This window comes from Poecilia reticulata, chromosome 13, assembly GCF_904066995.2.
Source record: "Poecilia reticulata chromosome 13, P_reticulata-male-v2, whole genome shotgun sequence".
NCBI lineage: Eukaryota > Metazoa > Chordata > Actinopteri > Cyprinodontiformes > Poeciliidae > Poecilia > Poecilia reticulata.
The window spans coordinates 353,145-374,655 of record NC_088842.1 but is presented as its reverse complement, the minus strand read 5'-3'; the positions used below and the strand labels follow the sequence as shown (position 1 = coordinate 374,655).

The 21,511-nt window shown below is 38.6% G+C and overlaps 1 protein-coding gene across 2 annotated transcripts; it reads right to left on the bottom strand.

Annotated features, from left to right (window-relative positions):
• Window positions 1-689: 689 nt before the first annotated feature.
• Window positions 690-21,019, bottom strand: pou2af2a (POU class 2 homeobox associating factor 2a). 2 transcript variants are annotated; one of them, XM_081614806.1, is made up of 5 exons: window positions 20,398-21,019; window positions 19,314-19,414; window positions 8,299-8,338; window positions 7,886-8,166; window positions 690-3,715 (listed from the first exon to the last, which is right to left on the bottom strand). In XM_081614806.1, exons 1-5 carry the CDS (start codon window positions 20,405-20,407, stop codon window positions 3,281-3,283), a joined length of 867 nt encoding a protein of 288 aa, XP_081470932.1. In that variant the 5' UTR covers window positions 20,408-21,019; the 3' UTR covers window positions 690-3,280. The 2 variants fall into 2 exon arrangements, with proteins under 2 accessions (XP_081470932.1, XP_081470931.1); XM_081614805.1 differs by lacking the exon at window positions 20,398-21,019 and having other exon boundaries at window positions 19,314-20,386.
• Window positions 21,020-21,511: the final 492 nt, after the last annotated feature.

Genomic DNA, 21,511 nt, shown 5'->3' with positions numbered 1-21,511 from the left:
AACTCACCTGATCTTAACTCCATAGAAAATCTATGGGCTATTGTGAAGAGGAAGATGTGATACACCAGACCCAACAATGCAGAAGAGCTGAAGGTCACCATCAGAGCAGCCTGGACTCTCATAACGTCTGAGCAGTGCCACAGAATGATCAGCTCCACGTCACGCCACATTGCTGCAGTAATCTGGGGAAACGGAGCCCCAACTGAGTACTGAACATGCTCACACTTTTCATGTTCATACATGACCAACATTTCTAAGAATCCTTTTTTTGTTTTGATCTTAAGTAATATTCTAATTTTATAAGATATTGAACTTGGAGTTTTCATTAGTTGTGAGTTATAATGATCAACATTACAACAAATGTGCACTGAATGAATACAATATACAAGCTTCAGTTTTTGACTGGAATTGCTGACGTAAGTCATAGTTGACATGATATTCTAATTTTATGACCAGCACCTGTAAACTCAGCTGTTTCTTAAATGCCTCAGAGGTTTGCTTGAGGACATTTGAGAAGAAAAAGCTCCACGCAGACCCAGGAATACAGCAGACAGGTCAGAGTTAGGCTCGAAAACATGCCAAGCTTTGAAAATCCAGTGATTATTGAGAATAAAGATAACAGGTCCTATGGATAAAGCACAAAATTTTAATAAAATATACACAAAATATCTGACTAAACCAACCTGGGTCATGTGATCACAACAATGTATATTTTCCAGTTATTTGCTGATTTTTTATTTTATTTTAAACATTGTAGCCGGTGGATGATGCCTGTAAAATCCCTTGTCCAGGAGCAGAACTCAATACATTATAATAGTTTAAAACAATTAAAGAAATACTAAAATTATATATTATGACAATTAAGTATAATTACTCATATAAATAATTATAAAGGTATCAATAAATTGAATTAAAAATCATTTTTATATATTTTCCAACTCCATTGAAATTTGTCCCTAGTTTTTGTCAACACAGTCAGAAATGAAAAGAATGTAAAAAATCAGGCATTATTGGGGGCACCAGAACTTCTGAGGACCCCATGACCACTTCCTTTCTGTTCCTTTGCTAAGAGGGCTAGTTAGCTCTGGTTAGCTTATGTTATTCTTTAGTTTTTTCTTCTGTTTTATTCCTAAGCTGTTTGTCACAACCATGTTGTATCAACTCCATAATTGACAATTTACACAACTTTGATGAAATTTTGTGAAATAAAAGCTTAATTTTGGTATAATGTAAAGATTTCATGGACCTGATGAGCTACAATATGGCCTCCTTCAGAATAACATCATATAAATTGAGGTAGTTTGGCTTTTTGTCAACTCCGTCAGAGTTTTTGTGACTTTCAGTGAAATTGTTGTCAAAACTCACTTAAATGTGCAATTAATTCATTTTAATGTATTTTATATAAATTGCATTACTTGACATGTACCAAGTTTTTCATTTTACTCATCACTAGTTTGTCACCTTCAGTTCTGTGTCAACTCCGTCAGATGGACTTTTTGTTGTTTTTTGTTTAAATAATATTTATTTTGTTTCTTGAGAAGCATTTGTCTGTAAAATGAGTAAAAATATCACTAATAGGGTCATCAAAAATGATTTTATATTTATTTTTGTCAGATGGTGATGACAAAGTTCTGGGTCAGGTCGATTAAAAATGTAATTTTTAATTAAATGTTGCAGCTGGGAGCCTGCACCTTAGTAGCATCTTTACATTTCCAAAACATTATTTGTCATATTTGCATACATAAGGTTGAGAAATAACAAAAAAAAAAAAAAAGGGGAAATTTAAAACCCATTTTGTCCCTATTCTCAAGAATCACTAATCTGTCTATTCCATCATCTGAACATAGAAGATGGCACAGGCGCAACCCTACAAATTTTTTGTCGTCTACCTAAACTGGATTTATTAGTTGTTCCCTCCACAAGGAACAGAGGTAAGAAAGACAGAAAGTATGAAGTTCTGTTGGTAGTTTTGTAGGCTACACAATGTGCAGCAGAATACTAACTACAAACACATTCATGTATCAATCATTCCATCTATTCTGTGAAAAGACGTTTGAATAGATGGAAGCTCCCAATCTACCTGAGCTTGAGCTACTGTGGAAAAAACAGGGACGAAACAAATCGGTTTCTAGCACAAAGCTGGAAAACTGCAGCACCGAGGCACTGACTCAGGCCAGCTGAACTCACAAACCAGTAGACGCTTTTCAGAGTTTCACAAATATGAATTTAACACTAAAGACCTGTTGTCATCTGATCTTCTGGTTCCCTTCTACTCTGCATCCCCAGAGTCAGAATCAAAGATGGAGAAGCAACATTCAGCTTCTATACTCCACTAATCTTGAACAAACTTCAGAAAACTGCAAAAAAAAAATCAGAAAACTGAAAATCTGCAGAAACACTGAGCTCCTTTACATCATAGCTAAAGCCCATCTGGCTAGTGTTGCCTTTGAGTCACAATGACTCAAAGGCAACATTGAATGGAATATTGATCAGTCTACATGATGTATATTTGATGATGTAATGTTCATTGTTTCATATTTGGTTATTGTATTTTGTTTTATGGTGTAAAACACTTTGAATCATAATGACTGGAACCCTTGCTGCTTAAATGTGCTATGCAAATAAACTTGACTTCAAACTCAACTTATGTACTAGTTTGTGTAAACCTAGCACATAAAATTCCATGAAGTAAAAAAAAAAAGGTAACAAGTTGGACAGTGTTAGTTTATAACCAAAAAATACCTTCCTGTTTGCTTTATCAGGTCAAAAAGAGACTTAAAAACGAGAAGCAAAGCAGAGACTTTGTTCACGTCTCTGTAGGAGGACAGTGGAGTAGTTTGTAGATGGAACATACTTCATCTGTAAATGCATTTTATTTGTGTCAGTTTCAGGTTCAGTGGCCATTTTCTCCAATCTTTTTTACATATAATACAAGCTTGAAAAATAGACAAAATTAAAAAAAGATAATAATAATAATAATAATAATAATAATAATAATAATAATAATAATAAAAACCCTTTTATTTTCTTCTTTGCAGTAAGTAAATGTGATCCTCCTACCACATCGTTTTGGCCAACTTAGTCAACCAATTACTACTCTGTTGCTATTAAAGTACAAATATTAGCTGTTGAATAAAACAATGATGATGAATGTCCAAAAAAAACCCAACACACACGTCTCTGACATTTTATGTCAAGGTCAGTGCTTTTCATGGGAAAAGTCTGTGAAATTTCATTCATTTGGACATGCTGACCTCTCAGTCTTGGTTGGTCGCTCAGGTCAGTAGGCCCTCCGGAGTTCATAGGGGGACCAGGGGCTCACCCCGTCCTCCTTAGCCCATGAAGAGTGGGCCTCGGTGCCAGCTGGGAGGCTACTGTGACCCTCCGCCATGTCCTCTGACACCATCTTGGACACCAGGTCGCTGACGGGGCTGCTCATGTACGGGGGGCAGGGAAAGGAGGAGGGCACAGAGTAGGTGCCGCCAGAAGTCAAAGGGTGGTAGTGGACGTCCTCCAGTGAATGCAGGGTGTACGGCTGGCTGCTGGAGACAGGCCCCATGGAGGAGCCGCGGCTGGGGGAACGGTAGTGGGACGGGCTCCCAGAGGGCTCCGGGCTGGCTATGGAGGGTGGGACGCTGACAGAACCCAGGCTGTCCGGACAGAGGCCCTCCACCTGGGACACTGGCTCAGGTCCCGACTGGTCCCATGAGTCACGCTAAAGCAGGAAAACATGAACAAAGAGGAAGAACGTTTCAGTTATTCATTTCCTCATCAGATAGCATCCTGATCTTCAGCCATCACAAAAGGTCTTCTGTCACGGCATCATCTATTTTGTGATCACTTTTTTTTCACAGCGTCTACTTTTACGGAACATTGTATGTTTTCCCAAAACACATTTTAGCACTTTTAAAAAGAGGACTACATTCATGCTGCGTTTGATATTATAACTTTCATTACAGCATCCATGAACATGGTGGAGAGAACCAACCAGCCTCAAGAGTTTGAAAATGAAAGATGACTTCAAATTATTAGGTTTAACAAAATTTGGCATTAAAATCATGTTAAAGAATAATCTGACTGGAACAAACTCAAGTACTAGAACATCAAGCTAACGTTGCAGTTCTTTTGATGACCACTAGTGTAGTTTACATTCCATCATTTCATAAGTAAAATGAGCTAACATCAAACTTAGCTTTGTCCAAGATGGAACTCAGAAAACTAGAGGAAACTGCAAATTGTTGTGCTCAGAGGTCAGGCTAACACTGTTAGCAGGTCAAGGCAGTGACAATGTGGTACTCAGAGTTTGACGCATTTAAACATTAAAGGAGCAGGTTTAAAAACAGATCTTTGTAAACCTGTAAGTATTGTAAGTGTTATATATATATATATATGCAGCTAATTTAATGAGACACAGACTGTCAGGAGTGCAAATAGAAGTTCAGTACTGCAACCATACACCTTTCAGATCATAGTCAGCAAAAAAACATGCAACTACCAACTATTTATTACATTGTTTGTGGCACAGTTGGTAGCACTGATGCCTTGCAGCAAGAAGGTTCTAGGTTTGATTCCCGGCCCCGGTCTTTCTGCATGGAGTCTCCATGTTCTCCCTGTGCATGGTGGGTTTTCTCCAGGTACTCCAGTTTCCTCCCACAGTCCAGAAACATGACTGTCAGGTTAATTGGCCTCTCCAAATTCTCCCTAGGTGTGAGTGTGTGTGTGTGTGTGCATGGTTGTGTGTCTCTGTGTTGCCCTGCAACAGACTGGAGACCTGTCCAGGGTGACCCGCCTCTTGCCTGGAACGTTAGCTGGAGAGGCACCAGCACCTCCCGACTCCACTGAGGGACAAGGGTGTTAGAAAATGGATGGATGTTTCCCATCATACAAGTTGATGTGTATACAGTACAGATCTTTAGGAATTTCAGAGACGCATCTGAGTTTGCAGAAGCATTTTGGCATAGCTAACAACATGCAACTTTCACCTGAGTAAGAGCTTTTCTCCAGAGTAACCCTCCATACAGCACTGCAGGCTGCATGTAGCAACTACAGCTGCTGTGTTCTGTCATCAGCATCAGATTCGGCTGACCAATATACTTCTCAGATCAGACGAAAGCTACACTTAATGTCTCTCCTCTCTGATGTCAAACACATTTTGCAAAGTGTGTTTGAGTGTCCCATACTGGTCATAGTGATTACAGGTGCTTTTACATCACCCCCGTTTAGTCTGCTTTAATCTAACAGTCTGGTTGTTTTGAGGAGATGTGAATGTGCAACTGAGACCAAAAAGGTAAACTCTGGTCTGCCTACAAACCCGTTTCATTTTAGTTGGAAGTGAACTCTGATGTGGTTCAAATTCATATGTGAACGCCAAGCAGACCAGACACCACCCCAAAAGCAGGAAGCAAACCTACCCAGGATATTCTGGATAAATGCAACCAAAACAAACAGTCTAGAGCTAGACTCATCGAAGACAAAATAGAAATCCTCCAACCACTATGTTATTTATATTTGGTGAAGAAGGAAGTTGTGCTCAGTGTCTTCTTCACTTCTTCAGAGGGTTTTTATTTTGCTTTCTTCAGTATTTTCCTTCAGTGGTTCTTGGTGCAAAGCCACCACAGGTGAGGGGGTGAACTGTGGCCTGTTTGACACTGCAGTGTGAAACCAAACCACTGCTACATTGGTGCATTGATTTAACCCACAACCCCCTTATGTGTCGCCCCCTTCCATGTGTGGATCATTCAGGAATTATGTGTAAACACATGTAAATCCCAAAACCTGTAATGATCTTAAAGGGGCCAAACCATACCTCCCCTATAACAGTTGGCAGCCATTTTGGACTTCTGAATTTGGAGTTTGTGAGGAAGCTCCAACTTTCCCAGTCAGAATTCCAATATTCCAATTTCTGAATGAAACAATAAAACTTTTCAGCCTTTAAATGGATCTGACAGTCACAAGGAGCATTTCCAAAACTGGAACCTTTTCCAGGAACCAGTCTAGTTTTCTGGGGTCAATTATTATTGTCCCATGCAACTCCTCTATATTTACCAGGGTACTTATACCCTGGTAAATATACCTCTGTACTACCTGCAGAGGTAATATTGTTCCTTTTTCCAGCAACATTGTGTTTTAAATGGAGCATTTTGAATTAGATGAATAATTTCAACATCATGCTTTAAGGTTACCTTAAATGCTACATTTAGTGTGTGTGACTATCACTAGCATGCTGTGTTGGAGCACATGTTTTAAGACGATATCTCAATGTACTCTTTCCTCAGGTTAAATATAAAGAGTAGCCAAGTGTACTCAGGCATTCATTTTGAAAATTTCAGTAAGCTTGATTTTAAAAGGTCACACCAATCATGCTTAACAGTAGTTTTGTTATACACATTTTATAAGGGTCAAATATGCAATTAGCCGTTGTGTAAAACATAAATGGTTTTGTTTTGTAGGCTATGTGTGGGTCTTATTTTGAAAGTCCAGTGTGGTTCAACATGTGCAATGACAATCCTGGAATCTTTGTCTTGAGCCAATATCCCACTGATCTTTTATCACCTTAATATGGAGACAGTATGAAATTTGCTGATTTGTTCTTTAGAAAATCAGTATAATTCAACAACCACCGTTACATGGGATTGGTGTGGTCATGTAAAATTAAGCTTACTGAAAATTTCAAAGTAAAAGCCTCATTGTTCCTAGCTGTTGTGTAAAATCTTTTATTTGGTGGGGTGTGTGAACCAGCAGCAGGTTTCACAGATAACTTTTGCAAAAAATGCTTTTAAAGATATAAACTGAAAACACTTTCCATCCAGGACCTTCACTAAAACATTTTTCCCATACTTCCCTCTTGCCGCTTACAGCACAGTGCTTGTGTCCATTCCAGGTGAGAAAGTGGGTGTAGACATGTGCAGATAATAAATCTCCTACAGTCACCACACAGTGTTGTATTATGTTGAATATCCTGTTGCTAGGGAAGAGAGGGAAGTACCTGCCACCAAAACCAGAACATTACCATTGATGTGTGATTGAAAATGATGTGATGAGTAATAACTGAGGGACAGAACATTCAAAGTTAAAGCTTTTGTGTCAATCCATACATCAGTGTCTAGAAGCTGAAAAGTGTGGAATGCCCATCTGTCAAACCATGTTTACCTTTAGGTGTTTTGGGGTATAATCAGACAGAGCAAGCTTAGGCAGATTGGATGGAGAGTATCAATGAAGATCATTTCCCCATACATTCTCAAATAAATTTAAGCCTGGACTTTGACTAGGACATTAAAATCAAAAATATGCTTTGATCTAAACCAGATCAAAACATTTTGTCATGTGGGTCAATGTCGACCAGGTAAAAGTACTCTGCCTCAAAAATTCAACATTGCATGTTTTTAATGCAAGTAAAGCAGACAGAGTATCACAGAACCTGGATCCGTGAATTATTGTACACCTGAATGATGCCAGACATCTTGCAGGTTTGCCTTAAAGCAAAGGTTCTTTTGAGTCGATTGTTTCCTATTTTGGTTTGGGATCAAAATTCGTTCAAGTAAAAGTGGTTGAATGCTTTTGGTCTGCAGCTGCTCGTGATCAAATGTAATGTAAGAAAAATAAAAGTGGTGAGCACCACATAAATGCTTTCATGTTTGCGATTTTAGAAGAAAAATCAGGCTCTAAAAAAAATTCAAGAATTGTGAAGCATCAGGCGCCTTGGATGGGAGCCACAGTTGTACCATTCTCGAATTGGCGCTCTATGAACGAAAACAAAATTGTGGGTGCGCAAGAAAATGAAAACCATGTATTTTCTTTCCACTTCATAATTATATACAAATATGTATCACCTTGTCAGCAAAAGTTCAAGGGATATAAAAACTCTGCAAAGTTCTCAGAATCCTACCAGAAATAAATGCGGTGAATCTCCGTTGAAAGTTGGCAACAGGGAGGAAATGGTTGACGAGGGCAGGAAGGAGCTGCCAGAGCTGGAGAAGGTGGCTGCGCTACGGTAGTCACCAAAGGTTTCTGGGTAGTAGCTGTCGATGAGAGAGGAGTAGCTGCTCATAGAGGAGGGTTGTGTGGAAGAATAGACATCGGAAGGAAACTGCTTGGTGGATGTGCAAAAGTCTGCGTCGGATATGAAGGGACGCCTCATGCTGTAGTAGCTGGGCAGCATGTGTGATCCTGCATGACGTAAGAAAACATGTGTCATATGATATATAAAAATAATGTGCTGGGATTGTTGGAGCCAAAAATTTGGGACTGGTAAAAGTCTAGAGATTTAATGTTGAAGATCTGTGTTACTTTGAGACATACCTGGCATCTGGACAAACGAAGGTGGAGTAGTCGATCCTCCCTGTGAGGAAGAAGTAGCGCTTTAATTCAGGGTTTCCCCGAGTTTATTATAAACCAGGCTTTACTTGCCACCCCACCCCCAGGCTAAGCATTCTTTATTTTAAAAAGGGTTTTTAATATACTAGCAACAGTGACAGTAAAGACAGAGTAAGCTAGAGGTTTGACTGATTGAATGGGAAGTGAGAGGGTCAGCAGGAATTGTGCCGTCCATGCACCTGTCTGTTGGCTTCACATCAGTGTTATTTATGATGCCTGCTCATGTACATCAGATTTTTGTAACTATTAACGTTTTTAACATAAAAGTAATAGAATGTTGGGCTGCTGGTGGGCTGCCCTAGCGCCCCTAGCAAAGGGCTTCTCAGGTTTTCTGGAGGAAACCCTACAGTATTTGAACTATGAATGAAAATCTGAAATAATCCATTATTATCACACCTGTGTTTAAAATGATTTTCAGATTATTAGTTTATCAAGAGCTTCCCTCAAGAAGAAAACTTTTAAATTTAGGTTGAAATCATATGATTTTGTCATTGAATTCTTTGAGCAGAGAGGAACAAAAAAAATTCTGCAGCACGCAAGTTGCACTGGTGGTTTCAATTTCTGCTTTAGGTTTAGTTTACAGCTCTTTAGCTATTGCAGTTTCTGATTTTTAAATAATCATGCAGCTACAATACATTTGGCCAACTCCTCAACAGCAGCCAAAGAGGAGAGGGAATGATACTCTGGAGATTATGTCATTTCCAGATGTTGCTGTAATATGACCGTGTCCCTGGACTACAAGAGGATCTTTGGATCAGATCTGCTGGATCCTGTTCTCAGACTGCATGAGGCCGTGATGCATGACGGTTGATTTCTCACAAAACAATATGTTGGTGTTGTAACACCAACAATGTTTGGTTAGGGTTAGCTAACCCCCTAACCCTAACCCTAACCCAACCCTGCCAACAGCTGACAGTGATAAAGACGAGAAAAGCAGAGAATCTGGTCAGAGTGCTGAGCTGCTGTTCTGCACCGACAGTACAAAACACCAGAACTGCATCATATTGGTTTGGTTTGAGGTGAATTTTATTTTTCGTTTGAATTTAAAAATAATAAAGTTCATGATCTGAGTCTTTATCATTATGTTTGGGCCCGGAACAGTTTTTATAAGACAAAATAAAATATCTGGGCTCATTTAGTCCATCACAACCAGAACCTTGAGGTTCTCCGTTGCTGAGTGTCGCTGCAAATCAGCGGAGAAATGACCGCAGCTGCTGCGCTCCAGACCGTAATATGGAGAATCTCCCCAATGGACCAGAACCGAATCACATATTAACCTGTCATACAGAGGAACTCCCACTAGAAAGTGTCGCAAGATGTCCTTTCGGAGCTCGGGTAACTGTTGTGCTGTTCGTGACTGTACTTTAATAATCAGACCAAGTTTAGTTTGTGGCAGCAACAGGTGTGTCTTGAACGTGCTCCCAAACAAAGGCGGTAGTTTTCATTGCATACTGACAGATAAGGAAACAACAAGAATTTGGCTAAAACTTCTAAACTTGAACAGAGAACCCAGAAATGCTTTATTTGTGTTCATTTCATTGTGTGGACAAAAAGCCAAGGGAAGAAAATCCGCATCTCCGAAGCAACTGAGTCAATGAAGTAACTAACTATGCTAGTGCAGGTAGAGTTGCCACCGGTCCGAGAAGGACCTCGCTGCAGCAAACAGGAAGGGGCGGGACGGACGGCTGTCAGTCTCTTACCTTCTTTGGAAATGGGACCATTGCATTCCGGAAGTGAAGGAGACACTATTTCCTATATTATCCGCGGTCTCCTGTTTTATTTTTATTTTTAAATCTGTGATATAGCTTCATCTTTAGGAAGGAGTTTCACTCTCAGCATGTATTTGAACTTCTTTTATTTACTTCAGTGCAGCTCAGTTTTTAACAAAATCCGTAGCTTTCGGTGTACTTCTAAATCTGCTCCTTAGTCGCATCTTTTCGGGCCTGCTACTGCCTCTAGTGGCGTGGTGGTGGTAACACAACTAATATAAATACATTACTAAATCAGAATACCAAAGTCTTTATTTATTATTAATTCTCGCATAACTGGAACCGCAAAAGATAAAGTCCCTCACAAAACACCAAACCTTTTAATTTTATTAAGGAAGTAGAGCTAATTAAATGACATAAAACCTGAAAGTGGTTCCAGTTTCACTCGTTGGCCAACCTGTTGAAACGATGGCAAATTTTAAATACCTTGGATCATTCCAGTACAGTCAGCTCAACTTTGCTGAAAACACTGACTACATTTTTAAGAAACGTCACTTTATCTTTTAATAAGACCCAGTGATCTTGGGGTTACCTAACAAGTAACATTAGCTCATATTACCTCTGGTTAAGTAATGTTAACATTTTAACAATGAGTTAAAAAGTTAAAACTTAAAAATTTTACTTAAGTTTTAAATGAGAGACCATGGATAATATAGGAAATGGCGCCCCCTTCACTTCCGGAGTGCAATGGTCCCATTTCCAAATAAGGTAAGAGACTGACAGTGGTCCGTCCCGCCCCTTCCTGTTTGCTGCAGCAAGGTCTACTTGCCGCAGCTCTCAGCCGCGTCCCCCCACCCCCCTTTTAATATATAGGGACTGGTCCCTTATTTTAATTTCTGAAAGGTGGCAACCCTAAGTGTGGGTTGTTGTTTGCAGCCGCTTCTTCAAGTCGCCATCCCTCCCCGCATTAGCTGTAGGTAGCGGTAAAACAATACTGCCGCATTTAAGCTGTGATAGCTGGAGTTCCCACATATTTTATATTCTAAAACCTCTGTGGAATCTGGTTAGCGAGTTGCTAGCATATAAACAAATGGCGGTTCCGGTTAGCAGCGGAAGTCGCGCCCATAAAGCCTCATGGGGGCTAGGAATAAGGTGGATACCCGGATTTCTTTTTCAGTGGAGACTTGACAGTATGAAAAATTGCTACAACCCAAACAGAATAAAAATGCTTTCAATATGATTGGAACATGCTGCCAAAAAAAACACAAGTATGTTTTCTTACATTTACTTTTTTTCATTTGTATTTTTTTTCTACATTTTCTAACCAAAAAGGACAGATCATTTGTAGAGTTTCTATTTCTTAGCAGTCCCATTCGTGCAGAGCTAAAGACATGCAGACACCCTGTTCCGCTCGCACAGGACAGAAAATGACAGAGCCTCTTGTTTTGCATAGTGCTAACATGAAAGAGTTGATATTAAGCCCATGTTGGCTAGGGCACACGCAAATTTTGAGGGCAGAATTTGAATGTGATTTGCCAGCGCCAAGACTTCCTCATGTGGCCCAGGTACGGCTCACTGCATCTCTGAAGGCTGCGTATGGAAATCAGCTCGCTCAAGCTCAGTCAGATAATGTGTTTCAATCAGGTGGGGGGAGGAGGGGGCGTGAGGTGGTTGATGGTTGGAGGTGGAATAATGGGAGGGACTTATCCTGGTTTCCAAAAAGAAAAATCTTCATTACTATTCAAAATAGGATATGTATTATATTACACAAATAAATTCAGCTAAATTTGAAAATACAATTTTGAAATCAATATTTCATAAAAGTTCAGTGAACTTTAAGTGAACTTTGAGTTATCCATTACTATCCATTTAATTTATCCATTTGTGATGTTTCACTTTTTCGACATATTCTAATAAGTACTCCAAATGTACAGTTTTTTAAGTGAAGACCAATCACACCCTGGAAAATTCTTACTGACTAGCTAACCTTTGCCAACACTGTTCATGTTTTAAATTGTAAAGGTAAATGCATACAATTTCCTGAATCCAGTTTTTATTTTTGCTTTGCTTGAGCTCATAAATGTAGCTTTAAAGCAGAATGTCTCAGTGCACCTGGATGCAAATTGTCAGACGGGAGAAAGCTGCTAAAGTGGGATGATGTGAGATGTTTTTACTCCTGCTGTACCGGTTCATGTTCCAGCATGAGCTGGATTACTCTGTGGTCAGAGCTAGCTTTACTCTCTCAATGGCCTTTTTATTCTCTGAGATAAAACCTGGCATTGGTTAACATAGGACGGGAACGGCTATCGTTACTATGTGCCTGTGGTCATTGGCTCCCTAAGCAACATTCACAACCAGACATGTAAATACTGCATTGACAAGCACATAAAGTGCTTCCAAAATTGTAAATAACATCTCTTTTTTATTTAAACAGATGTTACATAAAGTTACACATTTGATTTTTTTTTAATATTTTGTTTTCAAAAATAACACCATAACACAAGGTTAATCCAATAAAATTGACTAAAACAGTCTCAAAGTGAGACTACTGCATTTATCTAGTCTTATATATAAGACAGAGATAAATGTAAGAGGTGACATTGAAGTAATTACAAACTAGTCATCATAAACCATCAGATACTTGATACAAATGTCTGATCCCTTTTATTACCAACTTTTGCCATATCCAAAACTGACAATTCTAATTCTCAAGGTGGTTTAGGGAAAGATCACATAATTGCAGCAAAATCAGATTTAGATTTAGAAATGAAATATAGTTTGCATAAGTCATTTTGATCCTTTAGCGCTTTAATGTTTGTTTGTCTCCCAGATGAAGGAGCTACTGCTGCCATTAACGCTCTAACTTTTCCTTAATATTTAAAGTACTAGTGGTTCAGTGTATCTGTGTTTTTGTATTTCTGCTCTGTCTCAAACTCCCAGTTGGTCTCTGCTGGAGGTTTCTTCAAGTTAAAATACAGTTCTCTTCTGCTCTGTCGCTACATGCAGCCTGGAACATTAAAGACAATCAACTCATATGTGTTTGTTAAAGAAGCTTAGAACTTTTTCACAATGATCTTTTGAGCAGTTGACAAATAGATACAGCTAAATTAACTTTTCTAATTAGGAGAAGCAGAAAACAAGATACAACAATGATACAAAAGACAAACTAAGAACTGCTAAAAGAGGCCATTTAATAATGTTTACATTTATCAAAACATAAAGGTTTGTTAAGAGTTCAGCTGTTCATATTTACAGATTTCTTAACGCAAGAGGGGAAAACCCAAGTCATCCAAAATGTTCTTCAGGTTATTCACATTATTGTGGTAATGAAACTTGTTTCTACTTAATGGTTTAAGTGTTTCTCATCTTTCACAATGTTATTCATGGTGAAACAGACCGCGGTAGCTCCTAGCATGTTTATGGTCTTTTGCAGTAGACGGTTACATAGTGCAGCTGAAACAGTTATTGAATTTTACAGAGTTCAAAGCGAAGTGGACATGACTGGTTATTTAGTTATCAGACGGTGATAACTAAATTACAAGGCTTAACACACACAAATCATGACAACAGTATACAAAGAGAGAGGTTGAATAAGCTAACGCTAGCAGCCATTTCTGCCTGTGAAAAGATCCTGAGTAGGACAAGTTACACAAGTATGGAAGGCTTTTTCTAACCATGTGCTGAGTTAGCTAGTCCTTGCGAAAAGAAACGTAAAGCTATGTGTGTTTTAAGTGAAGTGTTACTGGAATATTACAGCAACTTTGTATAACTATGTTTGAGCAGACGATTGTTCAGAAACTCTGGGTGGAGAAATATCTTTATTGCTGCAAGACATAGTTGCTATCATGTATTACTGAAAATAGGAAATTTAAGTTAATATCTCAAGAGACAAAACTTGCTTGAATTTTTTTCTGACTTCTAAGTTAGATATGCTTGTGACTATTTTATTGCTATATCCTCCTGACTACCAGGAAAAAAATATTGTCGAATCACCATTTTTTTAAAATCCCAGTGTTTGTAAGGTAATAAAAGGTTTTATGCTCTTACTTTGTCTCTTCCCATAAAATGTGATATTATTGATAAATGCCATTTTTATGAATTAGAGAAAGGTATGTACAAAAGTCCCACCCCTTCACATGTGGTATCATTGAAAGCCCTTAATGTCCTCTCAAGATACCATCCATCCATCCATCCATTTTCTTACACTCTTGTCCCTCAGTGGGGTCAGGAGGGTTGCTGGTGCCTCTCCAGCTAACATTCTGGGCAAGAGGCGGGGTCACCCTGGACAGGTCACCAGTCTGTCGCACGGCAACACAGAGACACACAAACATGCACACACACACTCACACCTAGGGGCAATTTAGACAGACCAATTAACCTGACAGTCATGTTTCTGGACTGTGGGAGGAAACCGGAGTACCTGGAGAAAACCCACCATGCACAGGGAGAACATGGAGACTCCATGCAGAAAGACCGGGGCCGGGAATCGAACCCAGAACCTTCTTGCTGCAAGGCAACAGCTCTACCAACTGCACCACTGTGCAGCCTTCTCCAGATACCAAAAGGAATTAATTCAGTAGAATGCAGGGGGTGGGAGATATTCAAGTTTAGAAATGTCCTCTACAGAGGACAAAAATGAACTGCTGGTAGTCAGGATGATATTAAATAGAATGAAATAATGGCAATGATAAAAATGAAAAGTCAATTTTGTCATGATGAGGTGTTCGAAAACTGGACCCAAATGCAGAGGGGCTTAGACATCAAGTAGTAGACGATAGCTTTAATAAAAAAAGAATGACCATTAACATTCTTTTTGGTCATTCTTATATAATGACCTGGTGAATACCAGGCAGATTGCAGGCAATTCATCAGGCAATCTGCAAAAGCCTTAAACCAGAAGCACTAGGAGCATGATGAGGAGGATAAAGTAGGAACCAGACTACACAAAAGGGAAACAAAGAAAATTCAATCTGCAAGCAGCGCCGAACGGCCCTGCAGCTCGGCGCCGCTCCGGCCTCATGGCGACAGCGGGGGATCCAGCACCGCCGTCCGCTCAGAAAACGGATCTAACATTAGAGAATGACTAGACTTAAGAAACATAATAAACTAGAGTAACTAAGAATAACTATAAAAAAGTAAATATAATAAGGACTAAAGAAAAGTAAAACAGAAACAAGACTGATCTAATTAAAGAGAATAATCAATATAGAACAAAATTATCAGAGCGCAAAAACAATCCAAGATCCTAAGAAATTTGGAACAAAAATAAATTGGTAAAATTTTCTTTTAGAAGCTCATGGGAGGCAATTGTTTTCTAAGTGCACAATTTTTCACACACCTGAAGAAAACTGAGTGTCTGTTTTCACTGCCCTTGTTTTGAAGTGGTGTGTTTTTTTCCCTTGGGTTAAAATTTATATTTTGATTGTTTTATTTATTTTAAAAGTGTATTTGTTGATCGATAAACGATTAATTGGAAATTTAGGTTAAAATTCTGTTTAAAATTACAGCACTCATTAACTTTTACTTTCCAAAATTAGACAACTGCAGAGATAAAGTTTTTCTTTTATAATTTGCTTATAAACTGTAAGCAAATTTAATAACAGGAAGTTGGTTGTAACTAGTTGTTTCAGTCCTATGAGTTCATCTAGAAATCAGAATTTGACCATTGAATAAAACGTGTTTGAATCCCTGGAGGAAGGCCTCAAATGCACCAGGTCATGTTTAGTTTGAGGCCATCTATGAAAAGTCTGACATAATGATATGATTTCAAATCCTGGCAAGTTGGTCAGTTTTCTTGGTAGACTGATCTCCCAAAGAGAAAAGGTCCTGCGGCTGAAGCTTCACTTATTTGTGGGTTACAATGTTTCAGAGCTTTTCTTATGTGTGTGATACACACATCACATGAGTTAAGTTTATTTGTTGAAAAAAAAAGTAATTTAGGCCAAATTTAAGTTAAAATTCCTTGTGAAATTGGAGCAATCGTGGTGCTTTACAGTCCAAAATGACGCAACTCTAAAGTGGCTTCTCTTTTGCTTATAAATTACAAGCATATTTCTAATGCCTGAATAAGATGACAGGTTGTCAGTGGTTGTCTTAAACATTTGAATGATGTCAATTATGTATGTTGACTTGCTACTCATTTCATTAATACAAAATATATGACAAGAACAGTGAGTAAATATCTACAGCTAAAGAACAAACAGCTAATCTTTTTTTTAAAAGTGTATAATTTTAGTGTCCAGTAGCTTTAAATGTTGCTAAAGTTGCTAAAGAAGTTTTGTTTGTCTTGCAGCCATAGAAATCTGCAATAAATGACTCATGACTAAGGACTGAAACAGGAAATAGAAACAAGTCTTAACCAAATAAATAGTGACTGTATGACGTTTTATTGTTTTACTCAAATTAACTTTTCTTAAAGCAAAACTGAATTAAGTGAAAAGAAAGTTGGATTTGCTGCCTATTAGATTTGCATATTAATATTTCTGAAGCTGGGAATATGACAGCTGTGTCAGATTGCTGTTGTTGCCTTCAGCAATCTGAAAACCTTGTTCAGCAACAGACGTAAAGTCACTGACCCTCTGGATGAAGCATCTAGCCTGCTGCTCTGTGGCGTTTGGTCCTGGGCTGGAATCTTATGAACATGGAGTTCAGCTTTCAACACACAATCAGAAATAGTGCACACCTCCCCCACACCACAGTGGATCCTGTTTTGGCATCACTCATAAAACAAAAATGGAAACGCTACACCTGTCCATTAAAATAATACATTTGTAAAATATGAGTCAGAATTTAAAGCAGCTGTATTTTCTTTTTCGTAAAACCATATGCAAAGCAGAACAGGTTTTTAATCACCATGTTTTGTATAGGAAGAACTGCATCCTTCCAAGCTCACCGGTCTGAATGACACAATTCACATCAAGCTCAGTGGCCCCCAATTTAAAGTAGAAAAAAATACAAGTTTCCATGTCTAACAAATGTATGATTACTACAAAAAGGCTAATGCTTCCTTTATGCTCATTGCAAATATTGTTACATGTCAAGAAAATAAAGGAAATAGCATATCTGCTCATTATGATAACTGTTGATTTATCTATTTTTTTTACACGTTATACGGTGGTTGAGAGTGCACAAAAATGTTCATGAGGAACATATCTGCTAATGTTCACTTCATGTGTAAATATTTGACTCTTCTTGGATATCTTGGAAATTTTCATTCAAAAGGTTGTGAGTAGTTTTGTTACCTCCAGTAAATAACACGTTTATCTCTTTATCTTATTATGAGTCTAGTTTAGTTGGTGGTGAAGCTTAAAGATATTGGCTCTTCTGATTGTGGGCAAGATTTATAAGAACTTCTACCATCTTTAAAGTTTGCTCTCCAAAGTATCAGACAGGCTCATTTGAAAACCTTTGAACTGCTGCCAACTTTGCATTGGTTGGTTTTTTATATGGAAGTTTATAAAATAATGTTCCCATAAGCCTCTCTGACTATTTGGAACTGGAGATAGCAGAAGGTTTTGGTCTTAGCCAGGCTTGAACAGTTAGCTTCAGCCTGTGTGGCTATCTAAAGTGGCTACATAGAGATTTTAGAGAGATATTCCTGTATTATCATTAACCATAAAACTATGGTCAAAACTGAAAGTATGAAAATAACTTTGCTTCAAGAAAACACAGCAATTTTGAGAAAATTCCCATTTTTTGATAGTTTTTGCGCAAGGATCAGGTTTTTTTTTGGCAGTATTGAATTAGATGTGTTTTACAAAAATTACAATGGAAACACTTTTTCCGCAACAGACGAGCCACATGATCAACAGTCAGATGTTACTGCTGGATCAGAAGATGACAGGAAGTAGTGACAGGATGGTGATTTGTTTTTTTGGTTTTTTGGACAATGTGCAGAGCTTTCACAGCATCAGACAGTTCGTATCATATTGTATTCTGTAAAATGGATGACTGTAATTCCTCCAAAATTCCAGATACGTAGGTAGGTATAAGGGGCTTGTTGTTCTAATGCCTGAATAACATGACAAATATAGCACTACTGCCATGACTGAATTGTAAATATGATCTCACATAACTGTTTGCATCCATTTTAATGAATTTAGTGAAATTGTGTTTTTTCGACATGAGCAGACTATAGACAAAAATTCAGCATAGAACAGTGTTCCCTGTGCATGTTTCACTTTACAGGCTCCTTTGCCTCAGTGTAACCTGTTTGCATAAAATCCTTTTAGCTCTGGTACAGCAGAACTCACAACAACCCACAACTTCCATCCACTGAAGTTATGAACCTCTGCAGAAATTTCCAGAGCAGAAAGTGAAGGTATGTTTTCTCCTACAGTTTTATGGTCTTATTGTATCCCATGCTATCTCCTAACCGGCTGAGCCGTAAGCAGCCTGCATATCTATAGAGTGGACATACCACCATTAGACCAATGAGTGAATACTGTCCCATAAAAGCCTTTTGACAGGCAGTTTGTGGTAATGAAAAGCCAGTCTTGCTTGTGCATGCAGGCATCCAAGACACAACCAAATTTGTCTGTATATTCAAGCTAGTGTGTGTGTGTGTGTGTGTGTGTGTGTGTGTGTGTGTGTGTGTGTGTGTGTGTGTGTGTGTGTGTGTGTGTGTGTGTGTGTGTGTGTGTGTGTGTGTGTTTTACCAGTGTGTGTGCTTGACAACAATAGGAGGTTTGTCTGGAGCCTGTTCATGACTGAGGACAATATCGGCTGGCAGGTGTGTGTTGATCAAACTTTGCATAGGCAACCTCCTGCATTGGCCTTTTCTCTGTCTGCCCTGCGCCCCCCCACCCCCACCCCCACCTCCACCCCCATCTCAAGCTCCAGCTTCAGGGAGCTTTTTATTTTTTTGAAGATCACGGCCATTGCCTTCGCATGCATTGTGTCAATGTTCTTTTGTGAGGTGAGGATAGGACTCTGTGCTTTGTCTTTATCCACACACTGTGCTCAACTATTTACAGATGGTCTTTATGAGGCCTTGAGGGCAGCAGAAACAGGGGGGAGGCAAGTACAGGTGGTCAATGGATCAACCATTGACTTATTAGTGTACAAAACAACAGTAAATGTAAACAGGGAGAGGATAATATTTGAAGGCAGTGCTGTAAGTGTGTCATCAACAGAATGTCAACTGTGGCTACGGTATTTGGTTTGGGTGAAGGATGATGAGGGCGACAGACAGCACAGGAGGGTACAATAGCAAAAACAGTTGGTGCTTACAGTATATCTGGGCCCGCTTGTCTGTCGGGATCGCTTCTCAGCCAGCAGGTCTTTCACTGTGTGTTTAACCCGAACACCCTGGTACACTCTTTTTGAATATTCTGAAGAGTAGAGACAACAACAAAAAACGGACACTGAGAGATTTGGTCTCATCTAGAAAACGTTCATCCTCCTGCACAACTTCATTAAAATTTTCATCCATTCCCACAAAAGTGCGTTCATTTGAATACATCACAGTTTTATGCATATAGGTGAATGACTCTTTGGGATTGTGTGTGTAAATGTCATGGAAATTGCCCTTGGTCTGGTTGTTGCAAATGGTCAACTAAAATGAAGCAATTAGCTGGAAACACTCGATTTCAACCAGGCAGAAAGAAAAGGTTGGAAGGTATGGCATTATAAAACATGCATGTTTTTCTTTTATTAATGAAAAGAAAATATGCATGTTACGCATGTTAATGAAAAAACATGCATTTTGATAGAAATGAGAAGTCCCATATATTTATTAATCAAGTCATTTTTGGTATTGGATTTTATAAATCTCACGTTGGTGCTGGTGTGATTTGGGGACATTCCTGGGAAGCAAAGGTCTAAACTCAATGAAAATGCAAACTTTATTATGCAAACGGAAATTGCATGCAAAAAACTGTATGTAAAAGACCCCAGCTTTTTGAATGGATATTTTAGATAAGCTCCAAATCTGCCCAGCAAAGAGATTCTTGAAAATGAAAATAAATTTTTTTATCTGGATTTCAATTTTTTTTTTTTTTTTGCATTATTCTGAGTGAAAAGAAAGTCAGGGTTTTACTCAATTTTCAAAACAATCACAACTTAGAATTACATTTGTGCAATTAGACATAAACAGTTCCTGACCGTAGGTTTCCTCATGTTCGCTCTCTGCAGAGATAAACATGATCTAACAAGTTTCGGGGTACTAACTGTCACATACAGTCATGAAAATCACAGCATGCTGGCACAACAACAAACAGCAGAGAATTTAGATTTCTTCATAACGACACTGATTTTCATAACATTTCTTTCAGGAAAAGCAAGATGGGCATATGCATGAATGAAAAAGTCTTACCTGTGTCCATGATGCAGCCAAACGGTGTATCATGTACTCACACACACTCATACACACACCCACAGAAGCTGTTCTGTTCTCTCTCAGCTGTATTTGCCTACAGTGGCTCAGTGCAGGAGTGCAGCACCATACTGACTGGCGTGCCACTCAGAGAGCTATAACCACTCAGTAAAGAGGGCAGGGACACATGGCACCTCAAGCTGCAGTCATCAGGAGGCAGGTTTTCAAAATGACCTTTTATCTATTTGTTTAAATGCAAATATAAGGGGGGACGTTTTTTAGACTATTTGCATCCACAGTCAAGATTAGGGTTTGGAAGCATTGGGAAAAATGAAAGAAAACCTGGACTCCTTTGGCCTGTACTCCTTGTCTGAATTCAAAAAACCATATATAAAGGATATATTGTTTCCACGTTTCTGATTTTGAGTTGCGGGAGCTTCTGAGCGCCACAGGTCTTGTGGCACAGAAGTTGATCTTCTTTTACTTTGAGCTTTTGCATCTGCGGAGAAGGTACAAAATATTCTACCCAGACTATATCGCTATCTACTAGAGATGTGCCGATCAGGTTTTTTCCTGCCGATACCGATACCGATCACCCATGAGGGACGATCACCGATACCGATCACATAATTATTATTATTATTTATTTTTTTATCATAAACACTACCGGTTACATTGTGTGGAAAAAGGAACCATGAATTTACCTAAATTTAGACAAAAACTTGTTTTTAATAACTTTTTCCAAGAAGAAAAAAATCAAAACAAGCATTGTGCAAATTGTACTGTTATCAGTAATACTATCTTTAACAGACTGATAACATATGGAGGCTCTGAAGAGGCTAAATAATGTAAAGAGCCAAAATAAAACCTCAACATTGCCAAAAAATTCAAGTATAAAACTTAACATTCAAAGGCAAATACAGGATCAATTACAATAAACAATCCTGAGTTACTGAATGAAAACTTCCTGATAGCATGGTGGCTAGCTGATTACTGCTAGTTCTGAGTGGCTGTTTCTGACTGAGCGGAGTAATTATGCAGAACAGGGAGGAGGTCGATTATTTTTTTAGAGATTAACTGTCTCATGTTAGGACAGCGAAAGTTTTAATACGTA